The sequence below is a fragment of the Pterocles gutturalis genome, unplaced genomic scaffold, assembly GCF_000699245.1.
Source record: "Pterocles gutturalis isolate BGI_N339 unplaced genomic scaffold, ASM69924v1 scaffold37835, whole genome shotgun sequence".
Taxonomy (NCBI): domain Eukaryota; kingdom Metazoa; phylum Chordata; class Aves; order Pterocliformes; family Pteroclidae; genus Pterocles; species Pterocles gutturalis.
The window spans coordinates 1-17748 of NW_010139537.1; the positions used below are offsets into that span (position 1 = coordinate 1).

The 17748-nt window shown below is 39.1% G+C and overlaps 1 protein-coding gene across 1 annotated transcript; it reads right to left on the reverse strand.

Moving 5' to 3' along the window:
• Nucleotides 1-7405: 7405 nt before the first annotated feature.
• Nucleotides 7406-10561, reverse strand: GPR176 (G protein-coupled receptor 176; the record flags this gene model as incomplete). The annotated part of the gene is made up of 2 exons (XM_010083367.1): nt 7406-8513; nt 10194-10561. Coding segments are annotated over 2 exons (1476 nt in total), but the record flags the coding sequence as incomplete, so codon positions are not given.
• Nucleotides 10562-17748: the final 7187 nt, after the last annotated feature.

Here is a 17748-nt window from a genome sequence, read left to right on the forward strand (position 1 = left end):
GCTCCGCGCTGCGACATCGCCCCGAGGGGCCCCGCGTGCGCCAGGGCTGCGGGGCTCGGTACGGGGGAAGGTGCCGGTAGAGGCAGCGTTAAAACCGGCTAGCCGGGGCCTCACAGAACTGAGTTGCGACCGTTTTCACGGTAGGGTAATTCCCGTAGCTGTTGTCGTTGCCACTTCAGTAAAAGAACAATTTTTGAAGCGTTTAATCCAACAGAAAACATGTTCGTGTATTGAGCCTTTTAAATAACGTGCCTGTGCTGAGAATTGGCATCGTCTATTTTGGCAGTCTTCTCGTTTAAGTTTCCTGCATAAATTGTGTCATGTTTACTTGGAAACAAGGATGGTTGAATGACTGTTCTGAATAAACTCATTAAAACTGTGGTCACCATTTTTACCTGAATATTCAGTTAATAATGAATTTTAATTAATAAACAGAGTGTAATTCCCTCCTAATCCTATCTCTTTTTATTTCTGTTCTACATTTAAATAGGATGTGACGATTGATCCTGTGTTCTGATTAACTTGAAAAAACTAGAGACAGTTACTGGCCCCTACAACTTCCTTTGGACACCTGTGTTAAAATCACGTTTACATTGGTGGCAAAAATTTATAAGAAACAAACTGTATCTGGTTCAAAGTAAGGTTTTGACTGACAGTTTTTTCTGCCACAGTCTTAATTTGCAGACAGTGAATATATACCCCCAACAGCAGAGGTTTTTATTGATTCATATAGTGTATGATACATCATATTCCTGAAAGTGCCAGTAAGAGAACAACTTTCCTGGTATTCGGTGCGGTAACAACACGATGTGGTCTACAGTCAAAAGCTAAAGACAATTACAGAAAATATGCTAGTGAACCACCTGTATTTTATAGAGCCAGAGAATCACAGAATTATTTTGGTTAGAAGGGACTGCAAAGCTAGTTCCAATCCCCCTGCCATGGAGGGACCAGGTTGCTCAAAGCCTCATCCAGCCTGGCCTTGAACACCTCCAGGGATGGGGCATCCACAGCTTCCCTGGGCAACCTGGGCCAGTGCCTTACCACTCTCACAGGAAAAAAATTATTCCCAATATGAAATCTACCCTCTTTCAGCCTAAAACTATTATCCTCATCCTATCGCTACACTCCCTGATAAAGAGTGCCTCCCCATCTCTCCTGTAGCCCCCTTTCAGCACTGGAAGGCTGCTATAAGGTCTCCCCGGAGCCTTCTCTTCTCCAGGGTGAACAGCCCCAACTCTCTCAGCCTGTCCTCATACAGAGATATATTAAAACTCTAACATTAATCGTGCAATTGCTAATGCAATACCATAGTGATGTTTAGAATGTGTAGTGCTTTCCAGATCGTGCAGATCATGATTTGAAGCAAGACCAGAAGAGGGAATGTTTATATCCACGAGCTGAGTATTGAAGGCCAGTAATGACAACGAGACAGCAGTAGAATGGACAATATCATTCAGAGCTAGCTAAACTAAAATCTGCCTTTTGCTGTATTAGGAATTATATTGACTATGAAGAACGAGGTATGGAAATCAGCTACGTGTAACAACCCCAATATTTCTTTGTTTCTACATTAGAAAGCATATTTAGAGTGTGTATGCTTAATAGCTCACAGACTCTGACTTGCTACCAGCTTCCCATATGACAGACTGCCTACAGCCTCAGAAGAGCAGATGAGAGCATCCAGCTCTGTGTTTGGTAACGAACTGACATAAATCTCCTCTGACAGTGGTGCTGGAACAGGCTCCTTACTGCTGCTTGTCCACATAGAATCAGTGAAGGTTTTCTATGAGGCTGTCACATCCTAGAGTTAGTAATAGCAGCTTAGCAGGGATATCTCAAACCACAGTTGATGGTCTATGAGTGTTATGTGTCCTAGAAGACACAGAGAGGAAAAGAAGAGGTTCACAGAGTTCACCTTAGATCCTGCAAATCGGGCCATAAGTCTTCATCTCCAATAAGAGGACTGAACTTTGTAAACATCATTAAATACTACCGAATCTCAAGTATATTTACCCATGGCAGGTGTATTTATAATGAAGTTTGAACTAGAAAAGCAGAACAAAGGGTGTAATTTCATTTTTTGCCTTTCTGGGAATAGGTCAGTTTTGTTCCATGATAAACTAGATACTTATCTAAAGTGTGATGAGGATAAAGAAAAAAAAAGTGTTGAACTGGAGAAAACTCTTGTGTTTAGAAAGGGCACAGCAAGAAAAGCACTCCAAGATGTGCTTTTCATCCTAAAAGATAGGTTACAACATGATGAAGACACATTTAGACAAGCTGTCTTGATGCTGAGAACATTCACTATAGTAACAGAATTGATGCATCCTAATTCTCCCTAATCCAATCCAGAAGAAACACAAGTGAGGGGGAAAAATATAGGGAATTTATTCCCATTGCTACTGCTTACATTCATACTCCTCTGCTGAACAGTGTTTCAATACACAAATAGGTAGCCAAAACACTTCCTCACACGGGTTGGAGGGCAAGGCATCCAGACTGTTTAATGCTTATTAGTCTGATATTTTGAATATTCTTTTGTGTACTCACCTAGTTTTTCTTTACCACAGGCAGTATTTTTAAGGCAGACTGTAACAGTTCCAGTACACTGATCAGGACAAGCACAGCTAATTTTCCTTCTAATAATTCCCCTAAATGTTAGAATAAACAGACCCTTTTCTTGCAAAGGACAAATAGATTATGTATTAAGATATTTTAATTGGTGTGTGCCAAGTCAAGGGCAAAAAGCCAGGAATTTGGGGCCATATTCCAACTTTTCCAGAAACACTCAGCAAGGATGAGTTCTCCAGTGTGCTCCACCAGCTGAGGAGGAAAGGCTGAACTAAAATACTAAGTCCAGAGTCAATGGTGAAACTTCCATGGTGTTTAATAAAGCCACGTTTTTATTCTTTGACTTTTATTGGGAAAGGTCCTGCCTTGACGAGGCTGTCTTCCATGCTGCCACACCTTCCTTCTGCTGGCAAACAGCAGAGTTTAGGAAGCAGGAGCTCAAAACAGATTGTGTTGTGCTGACACGTCACAGTGCTATGGGGTGCAGTGTGTTGGAGTTTGCTACCGGACAGCTGCAAGGTGACCAGAAGAACGAGATCCTACAAGGGTCTAAGGACCTTCTTCTGTGGCTTAAGGCATGATCCAGGCAAAAAGTAGAGGGTTTAGTTTTACAGAAAATGGAGGCAAAGAAGATAAAATACTGCTTAGTACTGTGCACAAAGAAGTTTTTGGAGCAAATCACCATCTCAGTTTATGTTTACCCACAGTGAACCTCAGGATGCAGAACAGCAGTGCAGAGGAACCCTGGTTTGCGCTAATGAACATGTATTCAGGAATTGGATCTGACTTGATATTTCTTATGCTTTCTTTAAAAAACAGTCCACTTCCTCCTCATTGAGAACTGCAAAAGAACTGTTCCTATGCACATTCAGAGGGGCTTTCACCGAGATGAATGCTTCTGCATCCCTCTCTTGTATCGTTGTCCCTGAAGAAAGCAATCAGAAAAATCACCCTCTGCGTACTCTTAACCACCTCTCGCTGGTTTAGCAGCTTAAAAACAGACATGGAACAAAGATCACTTTGGGCTGGTTCCTGCTGTTCACCCGTGTCCTCCAGAGGAGGGGAGAAATCAGCTTGCTCAGGAGTGCAAGCATCTGCATCTGGAGTTCTGCAATTTTCTGCATGATGAGTTTTGTTGTTTTTTGTTTTCCTAAACTGTCCTTGAATTACAAATCACTGAAGATTGCAGTGACTAACCTTGTAGTCCCCGTTCGATTGTTAAAGACAACGTTATAACTCCTTTAGAAATCCTGCCAATATCCCTACTTTGCACTTCCCAGGAAACAGGGAGCAGAATAGAAGAATACTCGCTACAGAAATCCAACCAGCCTCTTCTGCAAAACATAACCTATAGATAGATGTATTTTTAAAACCAGAACAAATGCATTGATTAAATTACTGCAGCTTCATAACAATTAAATCTGTTGTGGAGTAGAATACTCATGGAGTTTCTAGAAAACAATTACTGTTCTCTAGAAGTTTATCCCATTGTGCAAAATATATACTTGCCAAGTAGCCAACCAATACAGCATTATTTAGTGCTGAAGGACTGTGGGGGGATTTATTCCTTTTAATTTTTACATGTTTGTTTGAATTTAACAATATTTCTAGAGGATATCTAGGAACAGTAATTAGACATTGTCCCCATTGTTTTTTCATCCTCTTTAAAGGATTTATTCCTTTGTTTAACATAAGCTCCATTTCTGGTTTTCTCCCATAAGTGCTAGATTAATGAGTTTTAACTTTTCTTCCTCCAAGTTTATTTTCCAGTAGTAACATTTAGCCTGTAAATCTATTTGCACAGGCCAAATTACCCCAGGCTTTCAATTCTTCAATTCCCACAGCTTTGCTTTGTACTTCACTTTCTTTCATCAATAATCTGGAGAGAAAAATTTACCTTACCAACACTTGTGGTGGTTAAAACCAACCATCAAAACAACAGAAAAATCCTGCCACTTTTGCTTATCTTTAATGCAATGATAAAGAAGAAAACAAGTCTTGATTTCTTTTTTTCATATTGGATGTTGGAGAACATTTTGCTCAGTAGAAGTCATTTGAACAACAAGTCAACAGGCAGCAGTAATGACTCAAGTTACCACGGCGTTAGATGACATTAAAAATCAAACTCTACAAAAAATTCTATCTTGCATAAAGAGTCTCCTGAATTACTGTTTTCTGGTGACAATTCTAGCATAGAGGTTGCATTACGAATTTTACACAGATTATTTCTTCTATGCAAAGATGTGCTTTTGTGTATTTTTTTCCACTTCCCTTAAACATTCACATGGATAAACTGTTGAAAGAGGGACTAAAATAAAACATTCCCAAATAATTTTTCAGGTATGGAAAACCACCTTAGTTAATTTCTTGGTGAAAGTTTTCAATGTCTCCAGATACAATCTGCTAAAAAAAAAATACAAGCAAGTTTTTACATGTGTTCTCTTTGAAAGAAAAAGATATTTTTGTCTAACAGTCAAAAACTGGCACAAGCCCCTTGCTTTCCAGAATCGATAAAACTAAATTCTATGCAATGTGGCTCTTTGAAAAGGACAAAGCTAAGACTAAGTTTGCTTTCCTCAAACGAGTACAGATCTGAGTAACCATTTATCCACATTCGTTAATCACTGAGACTTTGACCAGTATCTGTATGTAAGTAAATAAATATTAAATTTAACCAAAATTCATAAGGAAACTATAACTCCTACTTTGCTTTGGAGGTTTTCAGGATTTTTTGAGTGGCATCCATTCTTTCACTAACTTCAGAAGAACAAACATTCCATTAAACTACTTTTTATCAACACAAAAAAAAATGTCTGCTATTGTACTTCTCTACCTCTGCCACAGAAGGAACACCTTTTGCTGGAATATTTCTTTGTCTGATTTCAGGCAAACTATGTCTGCCTTCTCATCTCTGTATCTAAGAAGAAGGGTTCCCACCACCCATCTGTACCCATTGAAGACCATTTCTTACTTCCAAGATGAGAAGTTCTTGAACTAGCAAGAAGTGAAGAGCACTGAAACCAAAGAGGAAATGGAGAAAAACATAATTTACACAGTAATTTATAAACTTTTTTAATACATTATTATTAAAACAGTTGCTTTTAATGCTTTGTAGAAATCCACCATCTTGGAGCTATCAGAGGCTGCTTTCTTCAAACATGTCGAAGGAGGAACAGGTACGTCTCCAAATTCTGCTTCAGCAGCATTTTTTCTCACTTTAACCGGTTGGATTTAGTAAGTTACTGTGAACTTGGCAAGATTCTTCACCTTGTCCTTTTAAAAGTATCCTTTAAAGAAAACTACTTTCATAAACAGGCAGTAACTACAGGTAAAGGTTCAGCATGCACCAAAGGGCTAAAATACAGGAGATCCACAAGGAGTACACAGATGTTACTAGATTGTGCTTTTAACATACTACCCACAGAGAGTACAGTGAATGCAGATAAGAAGGAAAGACTACTTCCAACTGCACAAGGATTAAAATGCCAGGGTTACAGTAGTTTCAGGTCATCTAACAGACTGATACAAGTTTAAAATTCACACTCAGTATAAACGAGACAATATGCCTGTGAAGATGCAGGGGGGCAAGCTGCAGTACAATGCCTGAACTCTCATAGAAAGGCTGGTGTGCTGATACCAGGGACGACACAACTCTGATTCACTCAGGAATTAGGCACCAGATTTGAAAGTCTCATGTTCATACACCAGGTGGTCTAGGTTGTGAGATGAGTGGAGTAGGATGATTGGTATCTATATCTGTGAAGGCAGAAGGTACCTCTGACAATAGTGAGCAATGGCACAAGCAAACCTTGCCTTCTGGGGTCTGTTAACAGCTTCCTCACTCAGCAGTTCAGTACAAGGCTACTAACAGCTCTGACCAACTTCTCTCATTTGCTAGCTTTCCCATACGAAAACAGCAGAGTGCACCAGTGGATGAGTCTATTTTATGGTTGACCCCTTGGCTACTTACACAATACATACTGTTGGGACATTTGTATATGCCCTTTATCACAGGATCAAAGTGTTCTGTTTATGCCCTTGGCACATACGTACTTGTTTACTGGAGTCAGGATTTGTCCTGCATGGTCTCCAATCCAGTTTTTACTTAAAACTACAAGAATACATGTATTTTTTTAAAAAAAGGTCTTTCTCAGGTTTGACACACGTGACAATTTGGGTATCCTTGGCTTTGCTGAAGTTTTAAACCAAAAAGTAGTGGTTTAGGTTTTAAAGAAGTTTAGATGTTTGGCAGATATTTGGTAACTAATTTGTGCAAAAAGTCCCGCAAGTTGTATTTTTAACACTGATTTAAGAAATGGGCTTAACAGAAAATAGATGTACTTAATAGTCCATCATCTTACTTCATTAACAAAATGTGCAGTTCCTTGCTGTGTCCATTTACAGGAGGTTAGGACTTACCTATTGTGCATGTCTCCTGTTCCCTACAGCTTTTCCTAGCAAGTTACTCTGATACCCAGGACATTTTAATACGACATGAGGTTTCCTGGCAAACTGACTGCCGTATTTCCATACTTCAGCCATACAAAGTGTTCCCAAAGCCATATGTACTTTTTAAAAGTTAATCAAGCAGGTATCATTATAGGGATTTCATAGATAAAACTAAAAATCACCATATTTTGATATATCATTTTCATGAAAACATATTAATAAGGAACACTTGTACACGTTTCCCTTTTGTCTGTTTGTTTGTTTAAATTACATTTGGCACAAAAAAATCAGCCTGTAACAAATTTCAGCATAACAAAGATCCATGGGATCACACATATAATAGAAGGTGACCTTCCTCTGTCACTGAAAGCTCCTCCTCCTCCTAAGAATCCACCTTGGGAAAGATACTGACTTTATTGTTTCTGCTGATTTTTCTTTCTGCTTTACACTTAGGCTGTTTCGTCTGGATTAGCTCTTCAGGGGTATTCCCCAAAGGAGGCAGGAGTCGCTTCTTACTGTTTCGGTTTTCTGAGAGCCACTGTGGAGGCAGCTCAAAGGGTCCAAAACCAAACTGCATGGAGTACTTGTCATTTGCCATATCAGCTTCTGTGGGCACAGCTGGTGCCACCTGAGCTGCAGAGTCTGCAATCGTCTGTGGTATAAATTTGTGAACCAAAGTCTCTCCTATCTCTAAACTGGTGGTCGGAATTTCTCTCTGTTGAAAGTCACCAGAGCCAATGGATTTGGTCTCATTCTCCTCATCTTCCGTTGGCTTGAAGATTTGTTGTTGCCCAATATGAAACATCTCCAGAAGCTGGCTCCCTGAACGGATACTGGGCTCCAGATTAGCATCTGCAACACTACCCAAGCTGACAATGTTTCTCCTGCTATACCTTCGGTGCAGCTGTATTATTGTCCCCACTACGCACTTCCGTACAGATTTGTTAACAGTTAAAAATAACAGAGGATTGGCCAGCAAAGAGACCTTGGGCAACCAAATAGCAGTGAGGTGCAAGAAGACTGAAATATCTGAAATATTGAGTATGGTGCGGTAAATCACCAAAGTCACGTAGGGAACACTGCAGAAAATAAATATCATAACCATGGAAAGGAGCATGGCATGAAGCTCAGCTTCCCGCTGAGAGGCATAAGGGATAGAAATTGTATTCTGAGGGGTCCTTAAGGCAGCTATGATGACTTTTTTCTTCTGGCTGGCACTCAATGCCCTGCGAATAAGAATCATAAAGAGAAATACCACAGCCACTGGTACAATCACTGTGGTGATGTTATAGATGATGACGTATATCAGGTGGCCAAGGGAGTAACTCCGTGATTCAGAACAGGTGGACATGGCATAAATATCAGATACATTGGTCACAGCAAATACTGGAATGCTGGCAACTATTGCATGGGCCCAGATATAGATAACCAGGTCTCGGGATTTTGCATCAGATATTTTTCTTTCCAGAGGGTATAAAACAGAGTAGTACCTGTCGAAAAAAAAAAAAATTACAAAAAATACAACTGGTACAATACAAAGGGTGATGTCTACAATGAGCATAGTGCTTATGACAAGCCTCTCAGGAGCTGTCTGAACATAACACCCCAAATCCCTGTCAGGGTTGCCAACTGACTACATGCTTATGAGAGGAAAAAAAAAACCAAGGGTCTGCCTTTGCAGTTCTATGCATAGAAAAAAAAAAATTGACTATTCAAACTTCAGGATCACATTATTGGTGGTGAACAATTCTTTCAATAATTGGGTCTACATTTTTTTGGCTGATGTGCATGAACACTATTTTTGAAGATTTCATCATTTACTTGTACACTGGACAGTATATTGCATACAGCACAACATTTCAGAAAACATGTCTCATTGAAAGGCCAGACTCATAGTTAATTTGAAAAGCTGCTTAATGAAAGACTTTTTTTGTGGATATTTGGAAAGAGCTGTTGGTCACGAATTACATGCAGCCAGCTACTGGAAGTACAATGGGGTTTTGTTTTGCACAAGCTCCGGTTGGCAAGGCCCTGAGCAAAAGAGCAGTGAAACACTGAACATTCTGTGTGCATTTAAAAAAAAAATATCTGACATGCACTTCAGATTTCAGGCACTGACTCACTGTTTGCTTACTACTGTGGACTTTTAAGCTCACAGACTTTTCATGAGAGACCTGTCCTTTTATGCTTATCATTGTAAGTGGTAGCAGTTTGTTGTTTTTGTGAGGAAGATCACAAGTTTTACTGATGAAGGGCAAAATATGCTGTTCCAGTGGCAACAATGCTGTGCATTACAGATAGTGATACTGCATTTATCAAGACATTATCATTAAAGTAAAAGATATATCACTTTATTAGGTATACAGTTTGTTTTTGTAGAGCTGATTTATTCTGTGGTGAGACACAATAACAGACTAACAATAATTTTATCCAGCATGTATAAATCCACTGTTTAGTAATGTAAACTGTATTAAACCAGTACCTACCCTTCCTTAAAAATATCTAACTTGCAGTCACTGTCAAGATGATAGAGCTGTGCATTTCAGTGGGATCAGTGACTGCTAATAATAATAAGCAAAATGAATGGAATATAACAACTCAGTCCAAAGGTCCACTTTTGTTTTGGACCAATCTTCTACATACAAAACCTCTCCAAATTAATTCTGGTTGTATTAATATTGTTTGGGTTTTTTTAAAACAAATCTACATTTGAAATTTGAAATTGATGGACAATCTACCTCAGGCATTGTTAAATTCTTCTAATGGGCAATGGCTTTCAACTTCCACCATTAAAAATGTGCATCTTGTCTATAATCTGATGTCTGGCTCCAAGTTCCATTACTGAACAAGAATTATTAACAAGAAGAAAAAGGGATAACAACTTATCCAAAGACAAATCTATAGACTCAAAGTCCTTTATAAATGTCCAGAGATATCAGAGTAAACTGAAAAACAAAGGTTTTCAATGTTACAGAGAAGAATATTTATGCGAGTACATTCTGGAAAGAAGCTGTACACTGTGAGCAAAGAATGGGAACAAGAGCAGTTCATGTAATGGCATAAGGCAACACTAAATAGCATTTACAAGACTAATATGAAAAGAAGAAAAGGGTTTCAAAGGCAGAAAGAAGAAAGAAAAATCAAGGATCCTGGCAAATTTGATCTCGTACCTGTCAAGAGCAATGGCTGGAAAACTAAGGATGGTCACTGAGCAGAAGACTTTGTGCAGAAACTTGACAATTCTACAGAAGAGCATCGTATAGATCCACCAGCAGCAGTGTGGACTGGCACTGAGAGCAATGTCAAAAGGCACACAGACGAGGCTGGCGCAGATCCCCGAGCAGGCCAAATTCTTAATCAATCGGTTTGTTACAGATTTAAGTACCGATGTTCTGCAAGTTGACCACAGCACCATGATGTTACCTGCAAGTAAAGACAGCAATGATAACAAAGCAAAAAAAAAAAAAAGAAAACCCAATGAACCAAACAACCACCCCCAAAACCCAGCAACAATAATTTTAACAGATCTGAGTTTTCCCTAGTACTGCAAATAAAAATACTTGTTTGGAGTTTGCCAGGAGTCACTGAGTTGAACTGTCACACTGCTCAAACTAAAAAGTATGTGTATTGGCTAGTGGCTTTATAAATCAGATGACTGAAAACAGTTATTCCCCAGCTATCTCCTCACAACATCTAGTAATGAATGAATTCGGGAATTTCAGAGGCAAATACCTAAGCAGGATATCCAAACAATGTTTTTTAGATGCTTATGTTGACTCCTGCATTAAATAAGCCATCCTGAGTATTCAAATGTAGAAATTTGCTAAAGGGGTCATATTTTAATAAATAGTGCATCATTGTTTTTTAAAGATAAAAATACACTGCATGTAAACACATAGTTTTAATCTGTTTGTGTGTAAGTGGATCACAGCAGCTTGCTTTTCTTTCCACTGACCACTTCAATGGCACAGACGAGCCTGTGTGAAGCCACATCCAGAAGAAATTCGTCTTTATTTTTTTCTAGAGATTCAATACATACATAGTAACATGTAATTAAACAAATAGGACAAGCAAAAAGAAAAAAAGACTTGATGCACATAACTTCACAAAAGTACACACAAAATGCAGCCCACTGGTTTAGATACTCAAGCCCTACACATTTGTTTCAAATACGATGAATGGATAGCAGTAGAGCAGAAGTACGAAGAGAAATAAGCATTAGTTCTGACACTATTTTTCCCTTATCATTGTATCTTACTCTATCCGGATCTCAGGAAGAAATACTGTAACATAGAATGAAATTTTCCATCACAAATTTCCCTATGATTCCAAGTCACACAGCAACAACATAAGAGTAAACAAAGCAATCTGTTCTTACTGCTTGCAGCTCTGGGCCCCTTTGAATGCACACCAAGGTGTCAGAAAACTCACACTCAGAATATAGGATTTGATCTCTCCTTTAAAAACCTGTCTTTTTGGCAAGATGTTTGCTTTTTAAAAAAAATAATTTTAAAAAGTGCTAAGAGGGAAAAAAGGCTTACTAGAACTGTGCAAAAATGAAGATTAATTTAGTGTTAAAGTCTTCTCTTGAATGTCATAAAACACCCACAAGCTTTGGTCACTTACAATTAATAAAAGTTAAAGACAATACTGTAGGTGAGGGAAATGCAGACACTGACTGTATGACTACAGAAATGCTTACTTGCTCAAAGTGCATTTTGTGCACACAGAAGGACTCCCAGAGACAGCTCAGCCCAGGATGGCTGGCGGTGGGAATCACACGTGTACTTAACCACTTGCTGCAAACCGCCGGGAGTGCACTCAGCCCCACAGACCCGACGTATGTGGAACTACACCACACGCTGCCTCAGCTATAGCTCCTTCTTGTTCTGTCCTGGTCTGCTCAGACTGAGAAGTCACCGTCCCCTTGTGTCTATACAGGCAGAAGGGAGGGATGTTAAGGAGGGTAAGAGTGGTGAGAAGCAGACAGCCCATTCTGGTTTCTTTGCTCCTCATCTTCTTGGCTCTGGCTTTACCCTCCCAGTGCAGGAGATACACAAGAGGCAGCAAACTCTTAACGCTGATCAGACACTGTGGCAGATGCTTTCTGTGGTACCCAAGCAGATGGAGATGTACTAATGCAGAGCTAAGGAGGCAGATGGATCTCTGCTAGCACAGCTGAGTGGCAAACACACGTTCTGCATCCTGGCTTTCCACCCATGCCTGCACAGACACCGTTTTGGCTCAGGCTCCAGCACCTACTACTTGAACTTTTTAGTGCCATCCTCAGACAAAGCATTTGAAGACTCAACAAGTTTTATGTATCAGGAAATAAAAACTTTCTGTGTTAAAGGCGTAAGGCAGCAAGTAAATGTGCAAGACAACCAGAACAAGTCAGAAGCACACATTTTTAAAGCTATGTGGAGATCATGTATTTCCAAGCAAGTTGTCCAATTGAAACTGAAAGGTGCCTCATGTTTCAGGTAGATGTTTGTCACATAAACGTCATAAAAACAGCCTAGAAATGTGCAAAGTTTTCTCAGGGGTTCCACCAGCGTTCTTTGTAAACTTACAAGGCATCAGAGTTATTTTCAGAAAGCATTCACCTTTTTATGAAATAATCTGACAGAGAAATTAAAGCAAACATACTTTATACAACTCTCCCTATAACTCTTCACAGTGGTTTTAATGGAGAAAATTCTCTAGTGGAGCACACATCTCTTGATGGTACTATTCCCTAGCTAATCAATTCTAATGTAGCTCTCCTTCCGTAAGACACTAAGCAATAGACAGTCATTAAATCATCTTAGCAGACAGCAAATCCAAGACAAAAATAAAATATAATAGCTCAGTGCATGAGATTGATTAAACTATGTTCAGATTTTCGTACTGAAGAAATACTGCAGTCATTCTTTGTTATCCAGTTCACTATGCACCAGGCAAAAATCGACCTGAATGACAGGTATTGGTTGAATCCATAAAATTCTCATGGCCAAATGATGCAGCTGTGCTCAGTGCATAGCTCGTGTATGAGCCAGTTGTTCTGCACTAGCAGTAACTACACGGTAAAGGCCAGTATCATCTTAATAAAATCTGATACTCCTGTATTTTATTTCTTGTGGTGACATACTGTGCAGTACCACCAGATCAACCAAAGCATAGCTACCACCATAAAAATACTGCTTGACAAGACAACTCCATTTACTCTGGTGCAGCTGGACAGCATGCAAAGTAGAGTTTACCTTCCTGCCTCCAAGAAAAGCTAAGTTGTTCTTATTGCAGACTACATCAACAATAGCATGTTGTTGATACTATATGTTGCTGACACTTACCAGAAGCTCTTTTGAGTTGAAGTGTAATCAATTTATGAGGCAGTCAGATTTGTTAGTGTTTTAGTGTTTTTGTAGGGTATCTGCAAATACACACAATGAGAGAAGACAGCATCTTAAGCTGCTGATTGAGATATGAAAAAGCAGCTGCAGTCCTTCACACTTCTGTCCGTTGACACTACCATTCTTTGGCTTGACTTTTCCTCTAACCAACAAAAAACCCCCAAGCTTTTGTTTGGCGAGTAGAGGTCTCCTATGGTTGCCCACATAAAACACCAGAAAGATCATATTCTTCTTCACATGGCCAATGTGTATACCAAGAGGCAAGTACCAAGAAATACCAGAGAGTCAAGTTTAGCTTTCTTGATAAGCCAGTGCACTGCTTCAGTAGAAGCATGCAGTATTAACTTTAAAATCTGCCTCACAGACATACTATTTAGGTCTGCAGTACTTGAATGTCATTTGGAATTCAATTTTCTATATATTGTGTCATGTGTCTTATGCAAATTCCTTTTTGGTAGCTGACAAAATATTGAGCTACATATTTACTATCTGATGTGCTTTATAGAATGGAATCATCGTGTGGTTTTGGCAGGTGCTTTGGGCTTGACAATATATTCTACAGGCAGTATTCAATCAGATGTATTTAAAGCTTTCTAAGTTGCTAGGAGATATTCAGTCAATCAAACCACTTGCTTTCCAGAATCTCTCTAACTCTCCAGTTATTAAAGAAGTACTTCTCACACAGTAATAATGTATTATTACAATTCCCTGGAGTAGGGGAGAAGCTGGGGCGGTTTGTTGTTTTTCTTTTTTTAAATTGAAATCTTTCATCTAGTTTAAATTGCATTGATTTTATAACCTTACTTCCAAAGCAAATTTTACCTCCACTAAAATGAGTATAAATGATGTATGGAAAAATAAAAGAAATCAGAGGGGTTTTCATTAATACTTCAGAAGCTGCTACAGAACTCCTAAGCTATTCTTCAGGGTCCTACAGTTTCATTCAAGACTCCAGATTCTCAACTGTTAATTACTTCTACAGATTGTCATATTGTCTTTTACACATCAGAGAGTCACAAGGAAATTAAATTACTTCTGGTGCCGACTAATCCTAAATGGAAGTGTAAAGAATAAAGCATAAAAAATATTGGTTCTAAGATGAGGAAGAACTCTTTAGACAGACAAAGTCAGAGCCTAAAAGGGGAAAAAACGATAAGCAGAAAAAAGGGTCTGCTTGGGACACTGGAAAACTAGTGAGTGAATATCTCTCCGGGAAACATTGTTTTTCCACTTGAATTATCAGTAACTTGTATTTTAATAACCTGCTTTGATGAACCAGATCAGCTTCAGTGTAAACTGGTAGCTCTTTCTGCTGATGCCTTCAAATCAAGTATTTCCCTTCATGCACCTCAAAGCCATCCACCCAGAGAAAAAATTACACCAGAAATTTGGACGGCACTAAATATTAAGAAGCTTCAGAACCAGACTGCATGGTTTCCCATTTCACTGCTCCTCACCTTTCCCCAGCAACTCCATTCCATGGAAGGGAATAACAATAATCCAGGCAACAAGGTAATTCAACAAACATTATGGCAGTTGTGCTCAGAATCTTTTCACAATGTCAAGAGGCACTTTTCTGTTCATTATGTCTTAGCGATTCACTGTTGAACCCATGAAAGACACTAACACCAGTGTTCTTACTTGGCTTACCATGTTGCACATCCTCACCATGGGCAAAGCTGTCATTTTCTACCATGGCTTAGTTTTTGAGGTGTTTCTGATGGATAACTGCTCTAGGGCTACACAACCTTGGATTCAAATTTCATAAACTACACGGGATTGTACTGGTTAGCTGGGAGGCATCCAGGGAAAGCTAGAGTGAACAAGCAGCTGCAAAACATATCTTCTTGTAAGTCAACACTGCTTGGGACATGAGTGTCCCTTATAAATTATCACATGTGACAAATTATATCCCATACTGGTTGCACAGAATTTAACCAAAGACGAAGTATTCCTCAATTAAAAAGGAAAAGTTTATCATTGGTCTTCTCAGAGAATAAGCTTTGGCTACATAAAGGCCTTACTACACTTGACGTTAGTTGGCAACTTGTCAGTACACAGACTGAATGAGCAGGAGGCAAGTATACAGCTTGTCTGTGCCTTTGAAAATTTCTCCAAATAAAAAAGAGAAATAGGAAATATTAAAGGTAACCACTACATGAGAAGCAGCTCTTTTAATGTTAGAAACAGACACATGTATACAGCCTGCCAAACCAGGTCAACAGTCTACAAAATCTCCATGTACTATATATCAATTCCACTGTATTCGTATTGAAAGGAAGGTTGTTTCCAGTCATCCCCTACATTTTTTTAATTGAGAAATATCACAAATAAGCAGCCACATGATACATGAAGTTGCAAATAAGTACACTGAGAAAGTAGATACAAGAATGGTCCAACACAGGATGCTGCCCAGACAATGTCCTTCAAGCCTTTATAGTGTTTCAAGTTCACTGTACCTGCAGGGAGCAACAGTCTCTGAGCATGAAATGTTATCACAGTGCATTATGATTCAAGGCAGCAAAAAATATTTTCACTCCTCTTCCAAGTTGTACCGTCCCCAGATTTCACTGCCAGACACAAAGTGTTAATGCAGGCGTCAACAGCTGAGATAGTTTTAAAATAACAGCTCTTAGCAATAATTCAAATAACGTGAAAGATTCTTAATAATAGCTTTAACAAGAGGAAGGACCATCCCCATGGAAACCAGAAACTGTTATCTAAAATAAATGCACTTGTCATGCAGTCATCCAAAAAAAAGAAATACTGCTCTTTGTCAATTAACTCATGGAACCCAATCCATTAGCTAGATCTGACATTCATCTTACATTTCTGTTAACATTAATCAGCACATAACTGAATCAAAACAAAGTCCACACTCTAGCAAAATCCTCCACCTCACAGCTTGCCTTCCTCTGCTTGCTGATTTTCCTCCCATTCAGAATGGGATTCTCAGGATCCAGCTGTCCTTCCCCGCAGAGCCCCTGCGTACCCCACCCATGCGGTGCAGCCTTACAGGGAAGGAGCTGGCAGCCCTCTTTAGAAAAAAACAAAAACAAAAACAAAAACAAACAGACCCAAACAAACAGGAAGCAAGAAAGAAGGTTAGAAGCCAGGCTTCAGCCATTAAAACCTTCCATTAAAAACAATTCACTGAAAAAGTCACAGGTTCTGTCAACATGATGAACAGGAAAAACTTCTCTCGTTGAAACACCGGGATGATTACATTCCCAACCCTCAAACTCTCTCTTTTTTAATTGTTTTCTGAGGTATTTTGAGGAACGTGTTTTCTGCAGAACTTATTCTGTTAATAAACAAACCTCACTCCTTTGAGGCCGCTCACTGGAAACATTTCTGGCAAACCGTGATAGGTAGATATCAAATACCCTTCTTATGTTAAAGTGTTGTTATTCATCTCCAGAGGGAACAGGGGTGTATCAGTACACATTGGCTTACACAGCTTGAAGAAATGCAAAACTGTGTCACGGAATGGTTGAGGCTTGAAGCGACCTCTGGAGATCATGTGGTCCAAACCCCTGCTCAAGCAGGGGCAAATTCTTGTGATTCTTTGTAATTCTTGTATATTTTAGTTTTGAAAAGTGCAGTCATCATACTGACAGAATTGCCTTTACAGATGAAAAAAAAAAAAAACACCTCATAAAACAAAAAGTAAACTTTCTGAAACCAAATCCATCCTTTTTTAACATTCTAGCTACAAACTTCAAAATTCTGTGATAAAACAACAACTGCACTCCAGTTAAAAAGAGTGGGCAATAACGCAATTTGTTGTTTTAACATAGTTATTTCACTGTCAGTTTGTGCACATGTGCAACCAAATGTTTTATATCCAAGATGAAGTGCCTGCTGCAAGAGAACTATGTTGGAACAAGGTTTGCTGTATACCAAACCTTTTTTTTTTCCTTCATAAAACAGGTGATAGCCTTAATTTTAAGATGTTTCTCACTCCTATTAGAATTCTCATTCACATGTTCCAACTTACATCATAAGTATGAATTTAGAAGTATAATTACATAAGAGATTTATCAGCGTGGCGCTCTGGTCACCAAACTGAGCCCAACTGACCTACATCAAGCACAAATCTGCCCAGTGCAGAGTAGATACCTGCAGAGCATTTCAGCATAGATGTAAATTATATCAGAAGCCCTTTAATTTAGAGTGTGATAGTTGTCTACATGGTTTCTGTTCCCAAGAAAGGGTGTAGTACAAGGTAGAAATGATTTTAGGGAAGGAGCTAGTTCACAGCAGCTTAGTCTCAGAAAGCGAACATAAGATTTCCTGGCAGATACAGATAAGTCATTGACTTTTGCTGTGG